This window comes from Acomys russatus, chromosome 31 (assembly GCF_903995435.1).
Source record: "Acomys russatus chromosome 31, mAcoRus1.1, whole genome shotgun sequence".
In the NCBI taxonomy this organism is placed as follows: domain Eukaryota; kingdom Metazoa; phylum Chordata; class Mammalia; order Rodentia; family Muridae; genus Acomys; species Acomys russatus.
The window spans coordinates 14,093,892-14,117,058 of NC_067167.1; the positions used below are offsets into that span (position 1 = coordinate 14,093,892).

The 23,167-nt window shown below is 40.3% G+C and overlaps 1 protein-coding gene and 1 non-coding gene across 2 annotated transcripts in view; one reads left to right on the forward strand and one right to left on the reverse strand.

The window, feature by feature from the left end:
• Apaf1 (apoptotic peptidase activating factor 1) overlaps nucleotides 1–23,167 on the reverse strand; it is a 74,529-nt gene that overhangs the window by 6,102 nt on the left and 45,260 nt on the right. The window contains exons 17-23 of the mRNA XM_051172775.1: nucleotides 20,012–20,140; nucleotides 16,387–16,512; nucleotides 14,724–14,843; nucleotides 10,375–10,491; nucleotides 7,742–7,867; nucleotides 3,238–3,357; nucleotides 1,916–2,041 (exon numbers count right to left, since the gene is read on the reverse strand). Coding sequence (XP_051028732.1) covers nucleotides 1,916–2,041; nucleotides 3,238–3,357; nucleotides 7,742–7,867; nucleotides 10,375–10,491; nucleotides 14,724–14,843; nucleotides 16,387–16,512; nucleotides 20,012–20,140 — 864 coding nt within the window. The remainder of the gene's footprint in view (nucleotides 1–1,915; nucleotides 2,042–3,237; nucleotides 3,358–7,741; nucleotides 7,868–10,374; nucleotides 10,492–14,723; nucleotides 14,844–16,386; nucleotides 16,513–20,011; nucleotides 20,141–23,167) is intronic.
• Nucleotides 4,304–4,410, forward strand: LOC127183815 (U6 spliceosomal RNA). Its single transcript, XR_007830067.1, has one exon. It is a non-coding gene; the product is annotated as a U6 spliceosomal RNA (small nuclear RNA).

Sequence of the window (23,167 nt, forward strand, 5' to 3'; positions counted from 1 at the left end):
TGTAAAATGGGGACAATTCCACCCCATTAAACGGGATTACAGAGAACGCAATTTCTGACACAGGACAACACCCAATCAAAGCTCTTTAAGGATTGGTCACCATATTGCCCTACAATATTACTGCTGGGCAAATGCTGCCCGCCCCCTTTTTTTTTTAAGACAGGGGCCCAGGCTGGCTTTGAACTCACAGAGATCCTCCTGCCTCTAAAGCTGTGCACCACCAGGCCCAGATTGATGTCCTTTTCTTTCCAATATTTTCTCCGTGGTTTTGTTATTACCATTTAGCCAGGACCCACTGAAAATTACCACGTTCCAGGCACTACCAACTTGTGGTATGAGATGAAGTAGACACAGCCCCTTCCCTTCAAGTTTATAGTTTAACCAAGAAAGTGGGCTCGGGAATACTTTGTGAACAGTTGAAATGCTCCAAAGACGGGATGGAAGGGAAATTCTGAAGGTAGAGCAGCTAACGCTGCCTGAGAGGCAGGAAAGGCTTCACGGAAGAGCCAACAGGAAATTTAGGTCTAAAGTGATGTGCCACAGCTTGTACACCAAGGTGGAGGTGGAGACAAGCAGAAACCGAGGAAATGGCTGAAAAGAAAGGCAGTGACAAGTCAAGAGCTTGCCTGTAGAGCATCACAAGACAGGTGTTTCAACACACGTAAGAGGCAGCAGGGCGGACAGAGTGGAGGAGGTACACAAGCAGCTGCCCAGCAGTCAACAGGGAAGAAAGCATGGTCTTTGGAAGCAACACCGAGCAATGAACAAAAGCACCAAAGGCAGCTAGCTAATGATGACATTAACAAAGATGGAGGAACAGAGAAGAGACTGTAGTGCTGAGAGTCCCCAAGCTAGAAGCCCAATTCAGAGAACTTCAAAACATCCACTTACACCAAGTGACTAAAAATTGTGTCTACTTACATCCCTTTCAATTACTTTTATTGCATATAATATACAGTAGAGACTCTACTTGATTAGTTATAAATAAAAAGTAATCTTTTTCGTAATGCTTTAAGAATTTCAGAAAAAATAAAATAAAATAAAAAAGAATGAAGAATTTGAGAAATTAAGAATATTTTTCTTAATTCTCCTACAAAGGAGAATCAAAATTATTAAATGTTATTAATTTAAATTACCCAACATCAAATGAATGCTAAAGGGCATCCTCCAAATGTGCCCTATGACAGCTCACATAAGGCTCTACTAGCTTTAGTTCTATATATGCAGAATTGGAACAATGATACCTATGATCAAGTGAGACTAGAAGGAGTAAAATTTCTAGCACTACATGTCCTAAAATATGAGACAGGGTCAGGGAGATGACTCAGCCAGTGCACTGGCCTGGCATGCCCAACAACCCAAGTGTCTGTGGCCTGCATTATAGCATCCCTACGGCAGGGTGTGAGGTCAAACAGAAAAGTCACCTGGAAGCCTCTGGGTCTGGAGTGCACAAGAAGAAGAAACAATGAGAGACTCTGCCTCAGCAAAGTAGAAGGAAAGAGCCCACTCCCAACTGTGTGCTCTGACCTCCATACGTACACTATGACTCATGCAGGCTCCTTTTCTCTCCTTCTCTGTCACATACATATGGGAAAATAATAAACAATTTATTAAAAATACATATGATGGGCTGGCGAGATGGCTCAGTGGTTAAGAGCGCCACCTGCTCTTCCAGAGGTCCTGAGTTCAATTCCCAGCAACCACATGGTGCTTCAAAACCCATATATAATGTGATTTGATGTCCTCTTCTGCAGATAAAGCACTCATATACAATAAATAAATCTTTAAAAAAATACATATGATACAGAAATGTAAACAGAATCTGTCACTATCCTGCCTTGTACATTATTTAGACTCATAAAACATAATCAACACTGGAAGTTTTAAACATTGACACGTCAAGTGACTAACTGACCTTTGCAGTCTTATCAGCAGAGGTAGATGAAAACTTGGTAGCATCAGAAGAAATATCACAAGAAAGTACTGTGCCCTGATGACAAATAAAGTCTTTTTCTATTCTTCCAGTAATGATATTCCATACCTTAAGGGGAAAAAAAGATTAAGTGACACTTTAAGAACATTTTTTGTCATACATGATGGAACACAACTGTAACCCCGAGATGAGAGGAGCAGAAGCAGAAGGCCAGGAGGTCCAGGCCAGGCTGGCTACACAGTCCTCCAACAGAGCACGGGATAGCCGTGGCTTCCTGGCTGAAGGCTTGCTCAACATGTGCAAAGCCTCAAGTTTGACTCCTAGAATCACAAAACAAGGAAGAAGAGGAGAAGGGACCGAAGGACACGGGATGAGGAGGGTCCATGAGAGGAGACTGGTGAGGCTCAGCGGGTGAGAGCACTGGCTGCTTTCCTAGAGGATCTGGGCTTGGTTTCCAACACCTAGAGGTGGCTGACAACATCTAACAGTTCTAGGAGATGCAATGTCATCAGCCTCTGTGGGTACTACATGCATGTGCTGCACAGACATGCATGCAAGCAAAACACCTGTACAATTAAAATTTTTAAAAGAAACAATCAGCTACAAAACAAACCCAAAAAACAAATTTTAGAATAGTAGCTGTTCTGATCTCTTAAGCTTCCTTTAACATAAATGCTTACAAACATACAACATATGTAGGTGACTGTACTGAACAGAAAACAGGCATAATACCAAAAGTTTTTTCATTTAATTACTTAACATTCATGTGCTTTAAAGCTGTCACAGTATAATTACTGCAACATCAGAATGTTTTCTTTAAGAGAACAATCTGGGGTTGGGTATGGTGGTACACATGTGTTTAGTCCAGACACACAGGAGGCAGGGGGATCTCTGTGAGTTCAAGGCAGCTTCATCCACATTCAACTTCCAGACCAACCAGGGCTACAGAGTGAGACCCTGTTTCAAAATACACACACACACACACATACATACATACATACATACATACATACATACATAGTTTTTAAATACGGTACTTGAATCTGGAAAGATGGCCTCATAGCTAAGATCACTAACTGTTCTTCAAGAGATCCTGAGTTCACTCTCAGCACCCAGCTCAAAAGCATCCATAACTCTGATGTTCCTTGCTCTCTTCTTGCCTCTGAGACACCAACCACCACGTGGTGCACAGATATACATGCAAGACAAACACCCATACACATAGTAAAATAAAATAAATTTAAAGAACATTTTCAAAATAATTTAAAAAGCAATATATATCTTAAATCTGGGATTCAAATTACCTTCACTGTTCCATCAAATGACCAAGAAAGCAATCTTGAATCTTTTAGGAGCCTGAAGTCCTTCACTGTTTCCTGATGGGCTTGCAAAAAGACATAGTCCTCTGACTGCCAATTCCATACCTGAATATCAAAGAAATAAGTCAGTTATAATGATGTCCCACTGGAAAGAGGGTACATATTCTCTTATCTAGTTTTTTTTTCTTCATAATATTTCAAACAGAGGAGTAAAAAAGAACAATGTATCCATATTTACAAAGAGAAAAAGTTGAAGTTAATTAGTTTGATGGGGGGGGCAAATAAAACACTTTTCCTTCTAAATAAAATTTGTTTTCTTCAGTTGCTTGGAGAATAGTTAATTAAACCACAAGATAGAAAAAAACCTACAATGTGCCAGTGAGCTCACCATCTGATTAAATTTTCCAGAGAAAATTATCCCAATTATGTATGTGCAGATTTGCAAGCCTGCACATCGGATGAGGCTGCAGACAGTCTCTAATGAAACTGTTCCACTGGCCAAAGAAATGAGTGAGCCAGGAGTGTTAAAACAGGTCATGGAGCTTCCAAGCCCCAAAAGTCTTATAGACAGCCGTAATGCCATTCTCAGAATAAAAGAGGCAGCAATAGGCACTATTATTTCACACCAGTTCAAGGAAGAGCCTCCTAGCCACAAGAGAGAAGGAAGAATTGAAGCAGTGCCAGCAACTGGGACAGAATAAGCAGAGAAGAACATCTGAGGCACAGCAGTCAACAGAAATGTCTATGTTGTGTCAATATGCAGAACGTCCATTACTAAACCAAAGCACGTTTACTGGCTCTTAAATTCTTGACTTCAATTAGCTTAATAAACATGTTTCCAAGTAAGGCAAATGTGAATCAAGCAAGGATCTACCACGAACAAACCTAAGAAATGAGACATTAAAAAAAGAAACTCCTACACAAAGATGTTACTGAAGTACAAAACAGTGATTCCTTTGCAACGATGTGCTAGAGGCCAGCGCTCAGTCCACCATTTCTCCTAAGTACCTACCAAGAGTTTCCTTAATGGAACATTAAAACTCTGTAAACGGTGCTTACTTTGGCAACACACAGACTAAAATTGGAACTATGCAGAGGAGATTAGCATGGGTCCTGTGCAAAAATAATACAAAAATTCATGAAGCAGTTCATTTCTTTTTTAAGAGAAATTCTCTTTATATAGTCCTTACTGGTCGGTCCTGGAACTCACCATACAGACCAGGCTGCCCTCAGACCCACCTGCCTCAGCTTCTCAAGTGCTTGGATTAAAGGTGTGCACTACCACAGCCAACAGCAGCCCATATTTTTTTTTAAGCCTCACAGTCTAAGTTGGACCCCTGGAATCCACATGGTAGAACACAAACATCTCCTGCACATTGTACTCTGACCTCCACATGAGCCTACATGACTCCATGATGTGCATATGTGTGAGCGCCCACATAAAATAAGCATATATTAAAAGCACTGAATATATAAAAATCATTCTGAGCAGCCCAAAAAAAGAAGACAAAATATAACTTGTACTTTTAAAAATAACTCCTACTCTAAAAATATTTCTAAAAATTATTTCTCCCTCTGGCTGAGAATATCTCAAAACAGGTCATAAAACCTTATGAATTTAAGTTCACACTGCATACAAGGGTCCCAGCAGGATTTATCTGATGTAGTTAAATTTCCCCCATTTCAAAGACATCTGGAGTGGAAGAAATGTGACTATTATATGAATTTCACAGCTAATAAAAAAGCATCATGGGAGCTTATAATAAAGTTTCTGTATTGAAGCCAAATTTCATTCTGAGCCTACACATTCACAAAGACACAGCACAGCAAAATTGGTGTTCTAAGACAGTTTTTAATGGGATAGTTAAATGTTGCCACCATAAGAAATATGCAGTAAATAAAATTAGGAGTCTAGCCAAGCAGTAGAACACTTGCTAGGGTAGAAAGCAAACGTACACCTTTAATCCCAGTACTCAAGAGGCAGAGGCAGGTGGATCTTTCTGAATTCAAGGCTGCATTAACAAGTTTAAAGTGGGCCTGAGTTACAAAGCTTTATTTCAAGAAGTAGAGGGAGGGAGGGAGACAAAGAAACTCTTGGGCATTAATAATGAAATGATATAGAGCACTGTAAGGAAAATTTAAATGCATGGGGGAGGGTAGACTCCAAGTGTTACAGCACATGTCTAGCCCAAGGAAAAGGAGGCAGAAGAATCAGAAAGGTCATCCTCAGTTATGTGGTACGTTCAAATCCAGCCTGGGCTATAAAGGACCTGGCCTCAAACAATAAATCCAAAATGAAGATAAGAGGACCCTGGAACCAATAAATGAATAATGGGTTTACAAAAAGAATATGAGATTGGATCAGAAAAGGAAAAGGGAAAAGAAGAAATAATTCAAGTAAAGTCTGAATTTAAGAATACGTTCCCTGGGCTGGAGATATGGCTCAGAGGATAAGAGCGCTATATGTTCTTCAAAAAGTCCAGAGTTCAATTCCCAGCATCAACATGGTGGCTCACAGCCGTCTATAATGAGATCTGGTGCCTTCTTCTGGCCCGCTAGCTCACATGTAGGCTGAATGCTGTATAAGTAATAAATAAATAAATCTTTAAGAAAGAAACAAACTACCAAAATGAACAAAATAACGGAAAGCAAAAAACACACACCAAGGTACATCTTCATGAAATTTCACAAATCTGAGGCCACAGGGAAGATTTCAAAATCTCCCACAAAGATTTAAAACCTAAACTGGTGGCACATTCCTTTAGTCCCAGCACTAGGAGGCAGACACAGGAGGAGCAGCATGGTCTACATAATGAGTTCCAGGCCAAGCAGAGCTACACAGTGAGATCCTGTCTCAATAACAAAATAAAACAAAACAAACAATCAGAATGACTTTACACTTCGCAATATAAATTTTGGAAATGAACCTTTAAATTTTTAAGGTGATATAATTTCCAGCCACAGGTAATCAAGGATTGAGTTCTTCTAGACTATATTATAATAGAAATTGTAACCATGAGGTGTGGTAGTGCATGCAAGAGAATACTGAGTTCAAGACCAGTAAGCTTATGCTACATAGCGAGGTCTAGGGCAGCCTGGCTAATAGTAAGAGCTGATCTAAAAAAATAAAAATAAAAGACAGGAACTACATTCACAGTATCTTTTCACACAGACTGCTTGGCCACATTGACGAGGCGTAGGATCTAAGCATCATCTTGTGAAAGTTGTTGTGACAGTGGGTCTGCATAATGGCTCTGGGTGCATGTATGCCTGCACATGTACTGCAGACAGGAGAAGTGGGAAAACAAATGCTAACTCCCCCACAAAAAAAACAAAAACAAAACAAAAAAAAAAAACAAATGCTAACTCCCCACTATTGGGAAGGCAGCAATTCTCCAAGTGGAAAATTGGAAATGGCACTACAAGTATGCCATATGGAGGCATGAAGGAAAACATCAAAAGGCGGGATCTCAAAGACGTAAAAATACCTAAAGGTACCAGTATAATAAGCAATGTATTGGTTTTGAAGTATGTATACTAGAACTTGACAAAAATTAAATGAATTTAAAGAGAATATGAATGAGCTCAAAATCCCACTATACATAATTATGGCAAACTACTCATTTGTTGGTAGATAAAACAGATAGATAAGATAGATAAAACAGACCACAATAAACGTCATTCTTAATAAGACAGGGCAAGCCATACAAATTGGAGCTGTGCCTGGTACATGAGTATAGCCCAGCACTCACGAGGCTGACACAAGAAGACTGCCAAAACTTCAGAGGAAGCCTGGTCTGCACAAAGCCACATACAGGCCGTCTAAATCTATATAGCAAGGCCTTGTCTCGTGAAAGACGAATGAACAAATAAAAAACAAAACAAAAAAACAAAAAATTTAAGACACAATTTAGTCACGAAAATAAAAGAAATTATTTTTTAGGCTTTTTGAGTCAGGTCTTTTTTGGGTTTTTAGGGGGAGGGGTTGTTTTGTTTTGTTGGGTTTTTTTGTTTTGTTTTGTTTTGTTTTTCGAGACAGGGTTTCTCTGTGTAGTCTTGGCTGTCCTGGACTCGCTTGTAGACCAGGCTGGCCTCGAACTCACAGAGATCCGCCTGCCTCTGCCTCTCGAGTGCTGAGATTAAAGGCGTGCACCACCATGCCTGGCATTTCATTTCTTTTATAAGTAAAATAAATAATAAATAAAATAAAGTGGCAAAAATATATTTATACAGATAAATAGCAATAGCAAGACAGGAGGAATTTAAATAAGTACTTAACTCAAAATAAACAACATTCTCAATGAACCGCCTACCATAGCACACCCACAGAAAAATATGAAGCACAAATGGACGCGATAAAGGCCATGCGCACAGCAGAATGTACACCCAGAACAGTGTAAGTGACCAAGTTGTAGCACAGCATTGCTACAGAGGAGTCCTTCTGTTCCTCTCCATAACAGTACAAATGTTAGTTCGTTCATCCTCTCACCTGAATTACAGAATCGTCAGAACTTGAAATGAGTGTCTTCCCATCAGCAGTGAACTGGATGTGCCGCACAGCTTTCTTGTGATCGATCATAGAATTGAAAACTCTGTTGTTTGGAAGTTCTATAATCTTCAAAACAGAAAACCACAAAACATCAATACAAAGAAATAAAGCAATACTTAGGCACCATATCCCCGCATACATACATGTTTATGCCATGCACACACCTGCCCCGCCCCCAGTCCCAATCAAGTATTCACTAGAATGGCCATGGTTCGTCTCACTGCTCAGCTACCCAAGTCACCAAAACACACGACAGTCTGGGCTCAGCCTCCAAAATAAAAGTGGCCATTTATGATGAATGAGAAAGAGGAAACCCTGGCTCATAAGGCAAGCTTGTCATGAGGAACAGAAATGAGGAGAGATAAAGGATGACGAGGGAGACAGGGACTGGGAAGGCTGGATGTCAGTGCAATGGTAACAAGCCTTTAAAGGCCAAACACAGAGGTGCAGAAAGCAGCACCAGGCCTGGCGTGGTGGCTCAGTGGATGAGGTGACAGCTGCAGCAGCGTGAGGACCTGAGCGTGATCCCTAGGACTGCAAGGTGGAAGGACAGAACTGACACCCCCAAAAGCTAGCCTCAGATCTCCACACCAGGACTGCAGCCTGTAAATACACAAATGATTTTTTTTTTTAAGAAGTAGCACAAGCCAGGCAGTGGTGGTGCACACCTGTAGTCCTGGCACTCAGCAGGCAGAGGCAGGTGGATCTCTGTGAGTTCAAGGCCAGCCTGATCTACAAAGTGAGTCCAGGACAGCCAAGACTACAGAGAGACCCTGTCTCAAAAAACCAAAACAAAACAAAAAAAGTAACACAAACTCAAAACATAATGACTATACCAAAAAAATACGTTCAAATGAACTTGCATGGGTGTGTGAGTGTGTGCATGTGTGTATTTTATTTGCCCAAGTTAAAATAATATATAAGATGGTGCTATAACACAAGATTCTAGAAATCTAACCTGTATGTTTGGGGGGAATGGGCTTTCAAAAGGCAAAGAGAACTGTGCGGCTCAGGCCTTCTCAAAAGAGTGGAACACTCATTCAATATTCCTACACGGGGAGTATGGTGGCATTGACTGCTAACCAATTCATTCAGAGACTTACACTGAATACTAGATTCTGCCACTTATGAAAACTGTGGATATTAGGAGACCAAACATCTGTAAAACAAGCATCACAGTATCCAGTAGCCACACATTAAACAGCTGCTTGGCTGGGCCATTTGAAATTGCCCTTTTTAAACATTAAAAATCAATTAAAATATCCAGATGTTAGCATTCTCACATATGGGTCACTGTATATTTATACTATGTGAGAATTGTAAGGAAGTTAAGAATGTTTAAAAAAAAAGATGTATAGGTTTTGGGGGGGTTGTTGTTGTTTGTTTGTTTTACTTTTTGGGGTTTGTTTTTAATTTACATATATGACTGTATGCCTACACGCATGTTCAGTGTGCCATATGTGTGCCTCATGCCTGTGGAGGTCAGAAAACAGCCTCAGACTCCTGGGAATGGAGTTACAGTTGGTAGTCACCATCACATAGGTTCTGGAACCCAACCAACCAAGGGAACCCACAGACACATCAAAATAAATACAACAGCACAAAAAATGGGGCTGAGAAAACCAAGGAACACTACAGTCATACAATAATCCTGTGCAGACACTGCTCACAGCACTAGCCATGTTAGCAAAGACTTCCCAGTCTTAACTGAATGCACATGGCTACAGCTGCCAAGGGAGGCCTGGCAGCACTGACACCGCTGTGTGTGCGAGCCTTCAGGCTCCTCTTGTGGGAGAATTTGACCTGGAGAATATTTGTGGAATCCCTTATGAAAAAGAGCCCATGGAAAGAAAGAAAGAAAGAAAGAAAGAAAGAAAGAAAGAAAGAAAGAAAGAAAGAAAGAAAGAAAGAAAGAAAGAAAGAAAGAAAGAGGGCTAATGCCACTGTCAATAAGTTAGAAAACAATTCCCAAAAGCCTAGGTGAGAAAAAATGAGAGCCAGAGTTCACTAAGTTACATATCTAGACAACAGGTACCCCTGTGGGGAACTCCGCATTGGATAAAGATCAGAGTACTTTTATACAGAATGGTTTCCACAATGATACCTTTTCTACATCAGACCCTGATTCTTTTTATTTACTGCTCTTGCTGGGTAAGCTCAGGATTGTGAGTGGTGAACAGGTGGTGTACACAGCTGACATCAAATATAAAAGCAAGGACTAGCGGGACAGTGGACACAGAGGGCCCTGTACTGACACTCTCAAAGGTCTGGAAATGACATCACAGGGCTAGCTCTAAGAGAGGGGAAATGCTTTTTGTACAGTTGGCTAAACATGGTTAGCTTTTTATTATGCATTAAAAACAGCAAGACACCCATAGAGAGAAGGAGAAACTCGGGAAGCCCAAGAAGCAGGAATAGTGTGAGGAAACACTGGGCAGGTAAGATGTAGTCTACGGACTACGTCTACCCGATCACAGAAGCGTCTGTTTAGTATGCAGGTGTGCAACGCCAAGCATATGGCTCATTCTAAGTAAGTAACTCTAGTCACAGCTCTGAAGACTGGAACTGAATACCTTAATGGCTCCATGTTCATCTCCAAATGCAACATACTCAAGATGTGGGCTCAGGCAGCAGCAACTAACTTGAGCTTCAGGCAGGTAATCAATCTGGCCTGTCTTCCCGGCAATGAGCTTATGAGAAAGAAGGCAAGTGAGTTATTAGACTCGGTGTGGTTTGCTGCTGTTGTTCTTCCAAAGAGAGGCTTCAATTGAAAAGTAGAAGAAAGCAGAGAGAATAACCAAGAGTCCGCAGGGAAGCAACAAAGCCGGGTCCTAAACTCAGCAGCTGTATTTAGCACTCCATGCTTTCATCTCATTTCACTTCTGTGGCTCAAACACATTTTCATAAAATAAAACAAGCTTTAAAGGGTTTGAAACGCAGCAGCTGCTGTGCCCACCACCTGAGACACACCTGTCTGATAATACAGTCTCACAGCTAGCCCCACAGCCTGTCTTTTATTTCTTCTCAAAGCCTGTTTTAATAGGGTTATCATTTGTTACAATACACCTTTCTGAAATCTTCAAAGGGGCTGTGAAACAGGGCTGAGACAGACATTACATACAATGATAACCCAAAATTGAAATTTATATACTCTAAATTACTCACAAAGCAGGATAAATTAAGATTCTTTCCTTCTTTGAGGGTAGGGAGATAGATCTTACAGAACGAACTTGAAAGCATAATTTGTATTACTGGGCCTGTAATTCTTAAACTAAGATTATCCAACTTCATAATCTCTACCTAATGCTAATGATTATTTTTTGAAATCCTAAAAAAAAAAAAAAAATGAGTACCTTAGCACTTCAATTAAAAGATATGATTTCAGGAAATACTCTCAAGCTTAAACCAATTACAAGATACCTTTCTAACTTACTGTTATGATCTAAAAAGCTGAATTATTTCTCAGCATGGCACATGCAATGAAACTGTTTCAGCTATACTGATTATAAGGTTAATTGATAATATATAGTTTCTCCTTTAATACAATTTGCCCAAAAGTCTCTGATGTATTTAGATACTTAAAATCACAACTTCAAACTGCAGGGGAAGAAAAGTCATCAATGCTCATACCTAATTATGGCCACTCCATGCTACAATATAGACCCACTAAGTAAGACTGTGCAACAGTGGCATGACTGCCATGGGGATAACCAACCTCTTTTTGACTGGATTTGTGGATTGTCCATAAAGGGAATTCATGCCTGGTACTGACACCTGCTGGTCAAAGTCCATGGCTAAGGCAGTCACAGGCTCTAAGCAGGGAAGCTACTACTGTTATTTTGCTGAACAGATGTGTTGTCAAACTGAATATACCCACAGACTGAATATACCCACAGACTACTTCATGCTGTCTCCAGTTGGTCACAGAGGCTTCTTTGCAATGGACAGCAGTTAGTGCAGAGACCCACAGCTAGTAACAGTGCTGAGAATTAAGTGACTATCAAGTCTTTAGCCCTACATAGGACATCTATATTTCCCCCTCCAAGGCTCAAAGAGCATCATGGAGGAGGGGACCACAAGAATGTAAGAACCGGAAACAGAGAGGTGTGCTGTAAAATGACGTCTCCTGGATATGACATGAAATTACAGTAACTGTGGTTCCCTCCACAACCTCTCTACATGAGATTAGGCCCTTTAACAATCCATTATTAACGGGTGAGGGACTTGGGAGGTACTGCCCCTCTGTGAGGACCCATTAGCAGGAGAGGAAGTCATCTTCTTCAGCTGGTCAGCACTGACTGACTGCCACACTCCACTAACTAACCCCCATCCATGTAAACCTCAGTAGGACACACACACTACATACACAGGAAAGGAGGTGAGCAACTAATTGGAAAAGGGGGGTTCGATGGGAGTAGAAAGGAGGTAAGAGATGGTAATGGGGCACATGTGATCAAAACGCACTATATACATGGATAAAACTGTCAAGCAATATTTTTTTCCTAAAACACTGAACTACTGAAAACTTACTATCTTCTGCCGCAAGTCAAATTCAACACTTTCACTGATTGATAATTTAAATTTTCTGCATTTATTTTAATGGAACTACCATTTGTCAGTTAAACTGTCCTCTATCCTCCGAAGACTATGCCATACAGTAAAATAACATTTTTATAGTTGGGCAACCTCATCATCCTTTGGTTATGACAACTGCTACTGAAAGGTTGCATAGGTTTGATTTAAAAATATACAACCAAGGGAAAAAATGAACTTGGAAAAAACTACAATAAAAATACTCCAAGCAAAAGACTCAGACTATTAAAAATAACCAATTAAGTAAGGAATTCATATTCAATTTCCTATCCAAGTTCATACCATAAATACAGAACACTGACCATCATATTGAGAGGATGGTTTGTGAACTTATAAAATATAAATCCAGACAAACTTAGAGATGTTTTAGAATTTGACTCTAAATCCCAGAACAGTGGAAGACAAGTTATCATGTGCTCTGAACAATGGATTCCCAGATAGAAATCTCTACTTCGATTCTGCCTCAATCTATAACCAGCTCAGAGACTGCTGAAGATGAAAATGTCCTGGAAGGTGACAAATGAGCTTCAAAGAAGGGAGAAGTTCAGTCATCACCACAGAGCCAGTTGGTACTAGTCTGAACATGCACTGGCTTTCTGCTGCTCTACCAAGCTGAGCACTCAGGCTCTGCCTGCAGTCTGCTGGCCTAGCCCCAGCTCTCCATGAATATGTTCTCTCCTGCTCTACTTCACTGTCTGGTCCTTTCACATGTGCTCTTGCTCCCTCCTTACATTAAACAAAAATAAATATTCAAGAAAAATAAAACCCAGAGCTGGAAAGATTGCTCAGTGGTTAGGAGCAGAAAACCAGGGTTCAGTTTCCAGCACCTACATGGTAACTCAAAATGGTCTGTGACTCCAGCTCCAGAAGATGCAATTCTGGCCTCTGTGGGCACTACACATACATAGTATAATACATGCATTCGGGTAAATACACACACACAGACACACACACACATGTATATAACAAAAATAAACAAAAATTTTAAAAAGAAAAAGAAGTCCAACAGATCAGATTACCAGTGCTAAAGCTTTCCCTAGAAACTAGTAAGGTATTTCAAAGGCTACGGTACAGCTCAGTTTAGAGCACTGACCTGACATGCACAAGACTCTGGCTCTGATCTCCACCACTGGAAAAAAATTGAGATTGATGCAATTAAGTTCTCATCTAAGAGTTAATGGCAGCCTCTGAGACAATGTAAGAAATCATTCCAAGGATCATTAATCCTCAACTGTGACAAGGTTTCTGTCCTGTCCAGGCCTCTCTCTCAAGGACAAGAGATGATCACTTCATAGTTTCTGTAAGAGCCACACTGGTCCCAGTGATGTACTTCCTCTGGCTGCTGCCCTTACCAACCCTCTTAAACACAGCTCATTCACTTGGCTCCTCCCATTCCTTGCAAGGGTCTACCATCCAACTGCTCGTATGTGTAGCCACCATGAAGACAAGCTCTTGTGTGGAGTGAACACACTTCCTGTTGTCAAAACCTCCAAGGCTACCTCCACTTGCAGGGCTTCTCTACGGAGGTGGTGCCAAGTGCACTGACTTCTGTGCAGAGACTACTGCACCCCAACACAGTGGTGCTGACCTGCTAAATGACAACGGCCCTTGGGTCATCTGCTAATTATATTACAACCACTCAGAGGCCCAAAAACACCGTTTTACATCAGTGAACCTCTGGAACTGTTGGTTGTGGCCACACCCTAAGGTAAGCTGTTTGCATCTCTAAGCAATATAGTTAGTGATTCAAATATTATTAATACAGTCCCTTCAAATATTATTAATACAATCCCTTCTTTCTCCGGGACTAGTAAGTATTCAAAAATTACTGAACAAATGTGTGAATAAGTGAATTAATGAGCAGGAATGCCTCAGTATGTAAGGTCCAGCTCACTCAACCTCAGCTTCGATGACTGAAATTCCTCCAATTAAGATGATTTTTGTTCTTACAGACCCTACTTTCCTTTCCTTTAAAAGAAAAATGCTTCGGTTAGTATGTTCGCCCCTTGCTCATCCTATCAGACACATCCAAATCAGTATGGTGAACAACTTGAAGTTTATCTTTGTGGTAGTCTCAAGACCCCATGCAAATCAAGAGATGTAATCACAGACTTTCATGGGTGTGGGTTTAAAGAAGAGGAGGTGGCATCTAATTTAATTCTGAAGGCTGGCATAGCTAAATCTCCAGAGCCACATAGTTACTCAACTAATGCCTAGTAGGCACCTGTTAGGACCATATAATTATGCCGGATCCTGAACCCATAACAAATAGGAAAAAAGGATGAGCTCAACCAAAAAATGTTTCTAATATTCTCTAAAATATACTCACTTGTAGACCCCTTATGTTGTCAACTGCAAGGACCATCGGCTCATTTTCTTGAAACACCACGTCTATTTCCTGCTTTAACACTATGGCAGAGTTCTTGCACACCTTATTTGTCTCCCAGACCTGAGTAAGAGATATTGTATAGACAGTGTAGTCTCAAAACAAGGTAACAAAATAAGATTCACAATTAAAATGCCTATGATATAAAAAGTTCACATATTAGGCTATAAGACAACAATAAATGTTTATTAACACATACTATAGTAAGAAATAGTATTCCATGAGTTGTGGGCTCTGCACTCAAAATGTCTCTGTGAATTCTACTGTGACATTGAGAAGGTTAACCCAGTGCTACCTGGAGGTGAGGAGAATGGCTGACACCCACGTCTAATAAGACACAGAGCTTACAGCAGAAGGTAAGGCAATTATCGCTGAACACAGCTTGCTTGCTTGCTTTTTATAAACAAGACTTCTTGATGAGGGAAGCAGTGACTTGATTTACATTCTAGGCCAAGTTTAGTAAGGTGGCACATATAGTAGCACTGAGCTTTTCCTGTCCCTAATGTCTCCCGCTGTTTTCCTAGTACATCAGTACACGTACAGAACTTTGCACAATGTCTGACATACAGTAACATTAAATAAGCTTTAGTGATGATTCATATAAAGCACTGTATTGGATGTTATAAGCACCAACTAGAATTTCTAGACTCAAACAGCTAGATGTAATTCTAAAATATGTAAATAAGTCAAGGGGCAGTGGAACCCTGAGAGTGTAGAGTAAATCAAATCTGTATTCTGTCAGGATTTCATAGGCATCAATCAGAAGTGACACAGAATACATCAAGGAGACAGATATTCCCCTACACAAAGAAGGCTGGAACAGACATTAGGATGGTGAAGACTCCAACAAGTAGAGATTCAGGAAAGAAAGGTTTTCCAAACATCAGAAGCTACTTAAGGAAAGGAACAGAGCAAGCAGGGTATTCAGGAAATGTTACCTACAGGAATCAAGTGAAGGGCAGACTCGGGCTAAATGAGATCATATTGTGGAAGAGCTGAGTGCTAGACTTAGAAGTGTCTGTTTACTTTGATGAGCAAAAGAGCCTCTGTTTTTGAGCAAAAGATGACATAAACAGAAATGTGTCTTAGTGACAGGAACATGAGGCTCTGGGCTTAATCCCCAACACCAATAAGACAAAATAACAGTGAGACTGTATGATATGGTAAGGAAAATGTCCCTGACACATCCTGTAATAAAGTCAGAAAGAAGGCATGGGGTAGCCTAATACGCTCATGGCAGAAAGACAACCTGAATATGGACAGGAGGAACGGAAAAACAGAGATAAGTAACAACCAAATTAAAAGGTACAATACACGAGCTATGAGAATAATCACATAATTAAACATAGGAATTCAAGATGAAAACGTTAAAGGTCTTCCCATAATCTGAAGGAGTGTGTAAACAACAGTGTCCTCGCTGGGCGTGGCTCAGCACCTGGCCCACAGTCTGAGTGAATGAGACTGACGGAATCCATGTAGCAGCACTTTTCCAGGATAAATATGTACCTAGTAGCTTCTTATTTTACCTCCCCTAATACTTCCCAACAATTTATTTCTCTATAAATTTAATTTAAATGTTTAAAATGAAAATCTCAATATTCCTCACCCTTATCGTTTGGTCATCGGAAGCTGTCAAAAACGAAGAGCCATCAGGAGAAAACATCACACCATGAACCCAACTCAAATGTCCTCGGCAATCGGCTACCTTTAAACGTGAATCTATATTCCACAGCTACAGAATAAACAAAGAACACAGGAAATCACATTCATAAACAGCTTAATATAACAAGAATACTGTAAAAAATGACCCAGTGATACTATTTCTACAAATAAAGCTCCAAAACACATTACTCAAATTTAAAACTGGCTTATGAACAAGATGATTTATTATACAATTATATTTTTTAATAGTATATAAACAGAAGTAACAAAAATGGCCATGTGGATATAGGGCAGTTGGTGCATCTCACATTTAGTGAACATGAGGCCCTGGATTCACTCCACAACACACTCACTCTCTCTCTCTCACTTCACACACATACACACACACACACACACACACACAGAGAGAGAGAGAGAGAGAGAGAGAGAGAGAGAGAGAGAGAGAGAGAATGTCGTGAATATATTGTACATAAGGAAAATAACTTGAAAACAGTGGGAAACTATGATAATTATATTATAATTAATCAAATAATGAAATACCATGCAAAATGAGATGAGAAAACACCCTAAATAACTAAGCTTTATGATATCGTGTTAACAGGAAAAAAAATGAAAAACATATACCATCTTTTATTTAAGAATTAGAATATGAAATGCTCAAGGAATAAATAAAAACATTTTCTAAATAATTACAACATCAACTGGGCATGGTGGCACATGCCTTTAATCCCAGCACTTGGGAGGCAGAGACAGGTGGATCTCTGTGAGTTTGAGGCTGGCTTGGTCTACATAGTAAGTCTAGGACAGCCTTGGCTGTTACACAGAGAAACCCTGTCTTGAAAAACCAAAAAAAAAAAAAAAAAGGATTACCAAGTCTAGGGACATGGCACAGATGGTGGCAGAAGGATCAGAAGCTCAAGGTTATCCTTGGCTACAGAGTGAATTTGAGCCCAACCTGGGCTACATGAGAAAAACAAAGAAGTATGTGAGCATCTAGCTGGAGAGAGATGTGCATGTGCATGCATACAGAAATCTGCTTAGATATGCAAAAAGATGCTGCCTATAAGATGGAAAATAAGGGAAGAGAGCGGAGTAACAATTACAGTAAGATTTCTCTGAAAATAACTTATGACAAAGCTTTGAATATAGAATCGTGTACGTGTTCTATCTTTTTAAAAAATCAATCTAAAAATAACAGGACAAACATAAGCAGCCTCCATATAAGGACTATCTCTAATACTGCCCTCCAACCTTCCTTTGAACTGGCTACAAATCCCACAGTAGGTGAGTACACTAACTGTAGCATGTATACATTTCCCTTTTTATCCATGCTTATTACAATTTGCCGGAGTCTGCCACCATCCTGGCTGTATTTTGTCCTGGGTTCTGCTGATTGTTCCTCAAATATATTACAGTCTAATGAAGTACCATATGTGCGTGAATTCCTCTCATTTCACTCTGAATTACAGGCCACTTCACGACACCAGAATTAGCATGGATAAAACAAGTACTTCATCACAGGCCCAATGGTTTTTACTTGCTGAGTTCAGTTACAAAGTGATTACATGAAAAGCATGCCTTGACACCACATTCTCCACAACTGTGTAGAGAGCAGGGACTGACTCGAACATGAACTCTGGTGCCCCCTATCTGACCACTTCCCCTTGGTGGGGAGACCTGGTGACACTCAGAGGAAGAGTAAGCAGGCTACCAGGAAGAGACCTGATAGTGGGGGACAAGGTCCCCTTCTGTCACAGACCTAGGGGAGGGGAAGAGGATGAAAGAGGGAGGGAGGGGGAACAGGAAGACACACGTGAGGGGATAACAAGTGAGATGTAATCTGAATAAATTACTTATATAAAAGAAGTTTTTTTAAATGAAGTGTGCCTTGGGCTAGAGAGATGATGGCTCAGAGGTTAAGAGCACTGTCTGATCTTCCAGAGGTCCTGAGTTCAATTCCCAGCAACCACATGGTGGCTCACAACCATCTTTAATGAGATCTGGTGCCCTCTTTTGGTGTGCAGGTGCAACACTGTCAATGTAATAAATAAATAGATACCTAGATAGATCTTTTGAAGAAAGAAAAGTCTGCCTTATCTCTAGAGTGCAAACTGGGAAATGCAGCAATAAAGGACAGAAATTAAAGGAATCCCACAACAAAAATAAATCTCAAGAATCCCTCCTCTTTTCTTTCCTTTAACTCTATTCTTCCTCGTTCGTCACCCTGAGCTTCCACAGCAAAGCCCTCACACTTCAAGAAGGGAGACATTGATTGTTTCCTGGAGCTTTCTAAGGATGACAGAGGGTAAGGATCCTACAAATAATAACTATAAATTTTACTAGAAAATACAAAATTGTAAACATAAACAAGTAATTTATAAGAATTATTTTACTTGTGCTTGGCAATGACAATGCTATCTTTACTAATCAGATATATAACTTTCATCTTACCCTACTCAAATTATCTAAGAATCTGAACTAACTCATTTATTTTAAAAAGAATAGCATCTGGGGCTGAGGAGATGGCTCAGTGGGTAAGAATGCTTGCTCTGCAAGTATAAGAACCTGAGTTTGAATTCTCAGTACCCATGTAAGAAGCCAGGCAAATGAGTATAAGCCCAGCACCGAGGGGTAGAGAGCTCCCTGAGCAGCCAGAATAGTCAAAACAGTGAGCTGCTGTTCAGTGAGAGGCAGTCTCAGGGCAGTAAGGAGGGGGGAGATTGAGGAAGACGTTCACTCTGTGACATATATAACACACACGCACGCACGCGATTAGAGCCTGTACGTAAAGTGAACAAATTAAAAATAAATAAAAAAGAATAGCGCCTATAGCTATACTGCTTATGAGATACCACATGTCTGTACTGTTTACGAACTGCCTATGTGATCCAAGTACATTATATGCATGTGGGAAAATTAACGAAGTCTATTATCTTATACAATGCATATTTATTACTTACTATGCTAAGTTTAAAGCATTTTAGGGAGGCTAGGGAGAGGGCTCTGTGTCTAAGAGCATCTTCTGCGCAAGCATGAGGGCCTGGGTTCAAATACACAGCACCTACATGAAAACCAAGCATGGCTGCATGTGCCTATTATCCTAACATTTAGGAATGAGGGCAGACAAATCGCAAAGCTCCACGGCCAGCCACCAGCCAGTGAGAGACCGTTTCTTAAAGAAATAGAGTGAAGAGGAATTAAGGCCTCTGCATGTACTTACACAGGTGCGTGTACACACACACACACACACACACACACACACACACACACACACACAGGATTAAAGTGAAAAGAAATACCTAGGAAAACAATAATTATTCCACTGTCTCCCCAGTCCCAAGCACACACTAGATCTTGTCATTTCATCATTGTGAAATCATGTCTTCAATCACATTCAAATAATAAAGCTAGTCACATAATTGAATACCGCAAAGCTATATGTCATTAGGCTATGAAGAAAACACAATTTTCCAAGAAAGCACCCTCAGCAGCTAAGGGTCTGGGCGGTCACTCTAGTCATCCCCCATTTCTGGAGACCCAGATTCCATCGGATACATTCAGCTACTCACCTCCACACAGTACTGGGACAGGGCGACCACTGCCAGATGGTCATAGGGGGAGAAGTCACAGTACTGGATGGTGCTGTGGTGAGCTGTATGGATCTCTGCCAACAGGCCACTGGTATGAATATCAAAAAGCTGTCAAAATAAAGAGTATCTATAAAAACAAGACATCGTGAATTATACCCATGCTGATTCTTAAAAAAATTTTTTTTTGGTTTTTGGTTTTTGGAGACAGGGTTTCCCTATATAGCCTTGGCTGTCCTAGACTCACTTTGTAGACCAGGCTGGCCTCGAACTCACAGCAATCCACCTGCCTCTGCCTCTCAAGTGCTGGGATTAAAGGCCTAAAGTTATTTTTTAAAGATGCTCCTCATATCTAAAGTATAAAATATAAGTCCTAAAAACCTACAGTTACTGATGACTGGTATAAAATGCTGATAGTCATAATAAGATATAGAACATTCTGTGTATTGTTTTAAATATAGCCTCATCTTGAAAGCTATCTTCTATAGAGAAAAGTTCATCAAGCTGCCCTAGAGAGAAACAAAACCTTTGTGAATGCACAAACAAGCTAGTCAAGTTCACACACAAAGCAATTCTCCTTGATGCTACTGAGTCAAGAAAGAAAATGCACTCATGAGAAAGGCAGCCAAAACAATATACAGCAAGGCCCTGCAAAAACGAAGGAAGCTCTATTTCTCTCCAGAGCTAACAAATTACTCCATTACAATTAATCATTTTCCCATTTTTGAACCAAAAAGGCTATTTTCTTTTAATAATACAACCTTCATTTCAACTCTCAACTACTCAATATGTTCTTCCAAAGGTTTTGCCAAATGGTAAGACAATGTATGCTTCGCACAAACATACACCAACAGTCTAGGAATTCAGGACCGCAGCATAGACAGTCCTCAGGAAGAAAGCAAAGGCTTCCAGAGGGAGCCATACAGAAGCTCAGCAGAAGCACAGCACAGATGCCAAGTAGCACAGCGGGGAAGGCCAGAAACAAAGGACAGGAAATCATATTTAAATGGTTCCCAGGGCAGGTTGTTCTTAAAATTTAGTGGCTAAGAATGAAAAGGGGAGAAAAAAAAATGGCAAATGTGAAATAGAAAATTGTTCCAGTTGGGGAATGACAACAGAGAAAAGGCCTCACAAGAGGAGTAGACTAACAACCTGAGAGCCTGGAAAAAGTGGAGAAAGGAGCAAACAAGAATGAAAACTTGGGGCTGGAGAGATGGCTCAGTGGTTAAGAGTGCCGCCTGCTCTTCCAAAGGTCCTGAGTTCAATTCCCAGCAACCACATGGTGGCTCATAACCATCTGTAATGTGATATGGCACCCTCTTCTGGCTTGCAGGAGTACATGCAAGCAGAGCACTGTATACATGATAATAAATAAATCTTTAAAAAAAAAAAAAAAGAATGAAAACGGGATATGCATACAGACAAAGGCAATCCTAAGGTAATTATTTCAGCACTGTTAATAGGGATCTGGGCTACAGGGTTTTTAAACAAGATCTGTATGGTTTTTGCAATATATATTCTTTTCCTTTTCCTAGAACAGACCTTCTAAGGGCTTTAAAATGACCTTCCCCTGGCGCTGGGGTTACCTCTGTGGTAGAGTGCTCAGCCCAGCTCTGGGCTCAGTCTCCAGCACCAGCAAGGAATAGGAGAGAAGTTTCTTTCCTAAACACCACTGGTTATCTAGAAAATGTAAATGAAGCCACCACCTCACACCTACTTCAATGGCTGCAAATTTTTAATGAAAAATAAATAAGATTTTAAATGGAAAAATAGCAACAAGTGTTATGGGGATGTGGAGAAGGTAACATCCTCGTGCAGTGCTAATAGAAATGTAAAATGAAGCAGCCACTGTGGGAAAGTCACCCCTCCTCAAAAACATAAACACAAGATTGTCACTATGACCCAGCAGTTCCACTATTAGGACTACACAAAATGTTATGCAGGATCTCAGTCAGATGCATGTTCACCAGCATTCACTGCAGCATCATTCACAACAGCCGAGAGGTGGGGAAAAGCCAGGTGCCTGAGCAGAGGAATGTAATTTTAAAATATACATACAGAGAAAGAGAAAGACAGACAGACAGACAGACAGACAGACAGAAAGACAGACAGAGACAGACTGAGAGAGACAGAGTGTTTAGTGCTGACACATTCTGTAGCACCAACAAACCTTAAAAACATCATGTTCAATGAAATGAGTCAAGCATAAATAAACCAGTATTATATAATTCCACTTGTACAATTTCCAGAACAGTCAAATTCATGTGTCATGTTATTAGTCACCAGGGAGTGGGGATAGAGAATGCAGAATTATTAGTAGTAATAGAGTTTCTGTTTGATTGATGAAAACTTTTTGAAACAGATAGTGGTAGCTGGGTTATGGCAGTGCACACCTTTAATCCCAGCACTCAGGAGGCAGAAGCAGATGGATCTCTGAGCTCGAGGCCAGCCTGGTCTACAGAACAAGTTCCAAGAAAGCCAGGGCTACACAGAAACAAACAAACAAACAAGCAAGCAAGAAAGGAAGGAAGGAAGGTGAGTGGATGCAGTGGTAATGGCTGCACTGCATTAGGAACATAATTATAATGCTAAAGGTGTGCATTTAAGAATGGTTTGGGAACTCCTTTAATTCTAGCTACCAAGGAGACTGAAACAAGAGGATTGCAAGCTTGGGACAAGCCTAGGCTATACATTGCATTCAAGGCCAGCCTGTGCAACGTAGCAATATGCTATCTCAAAAGAAAAATGAAAAGAGCAGAGGCTGTTGCTCAATAAAGTGCTTGCCTCGCTCTCCAAGAACCTAAATTCACACCCTAGTTATCAGAAGAGACAAAAAACAGCTTAAAACGGAATTTTTTACATTATATATATTTATCACAACAAAAATCAAACTTTCAATCTTCAAATTTTACAAATACAATTGATTGTTTTCTATCTTTACAGACTTGAACACACTTAAGACAAGAGGATGTATTTTTCTTCTTAGTTTCCTGACAGAGGGATCTAAGTCCACAAGAAACCAAGGACCCAAGTTCACAATTACTAGATCAGTAAACACACACACACCCAGTTCCTCCATGAGTTTATACATAAATATATGGTACCACTGATTTATAATACCTATCACTTGTGTCTTTT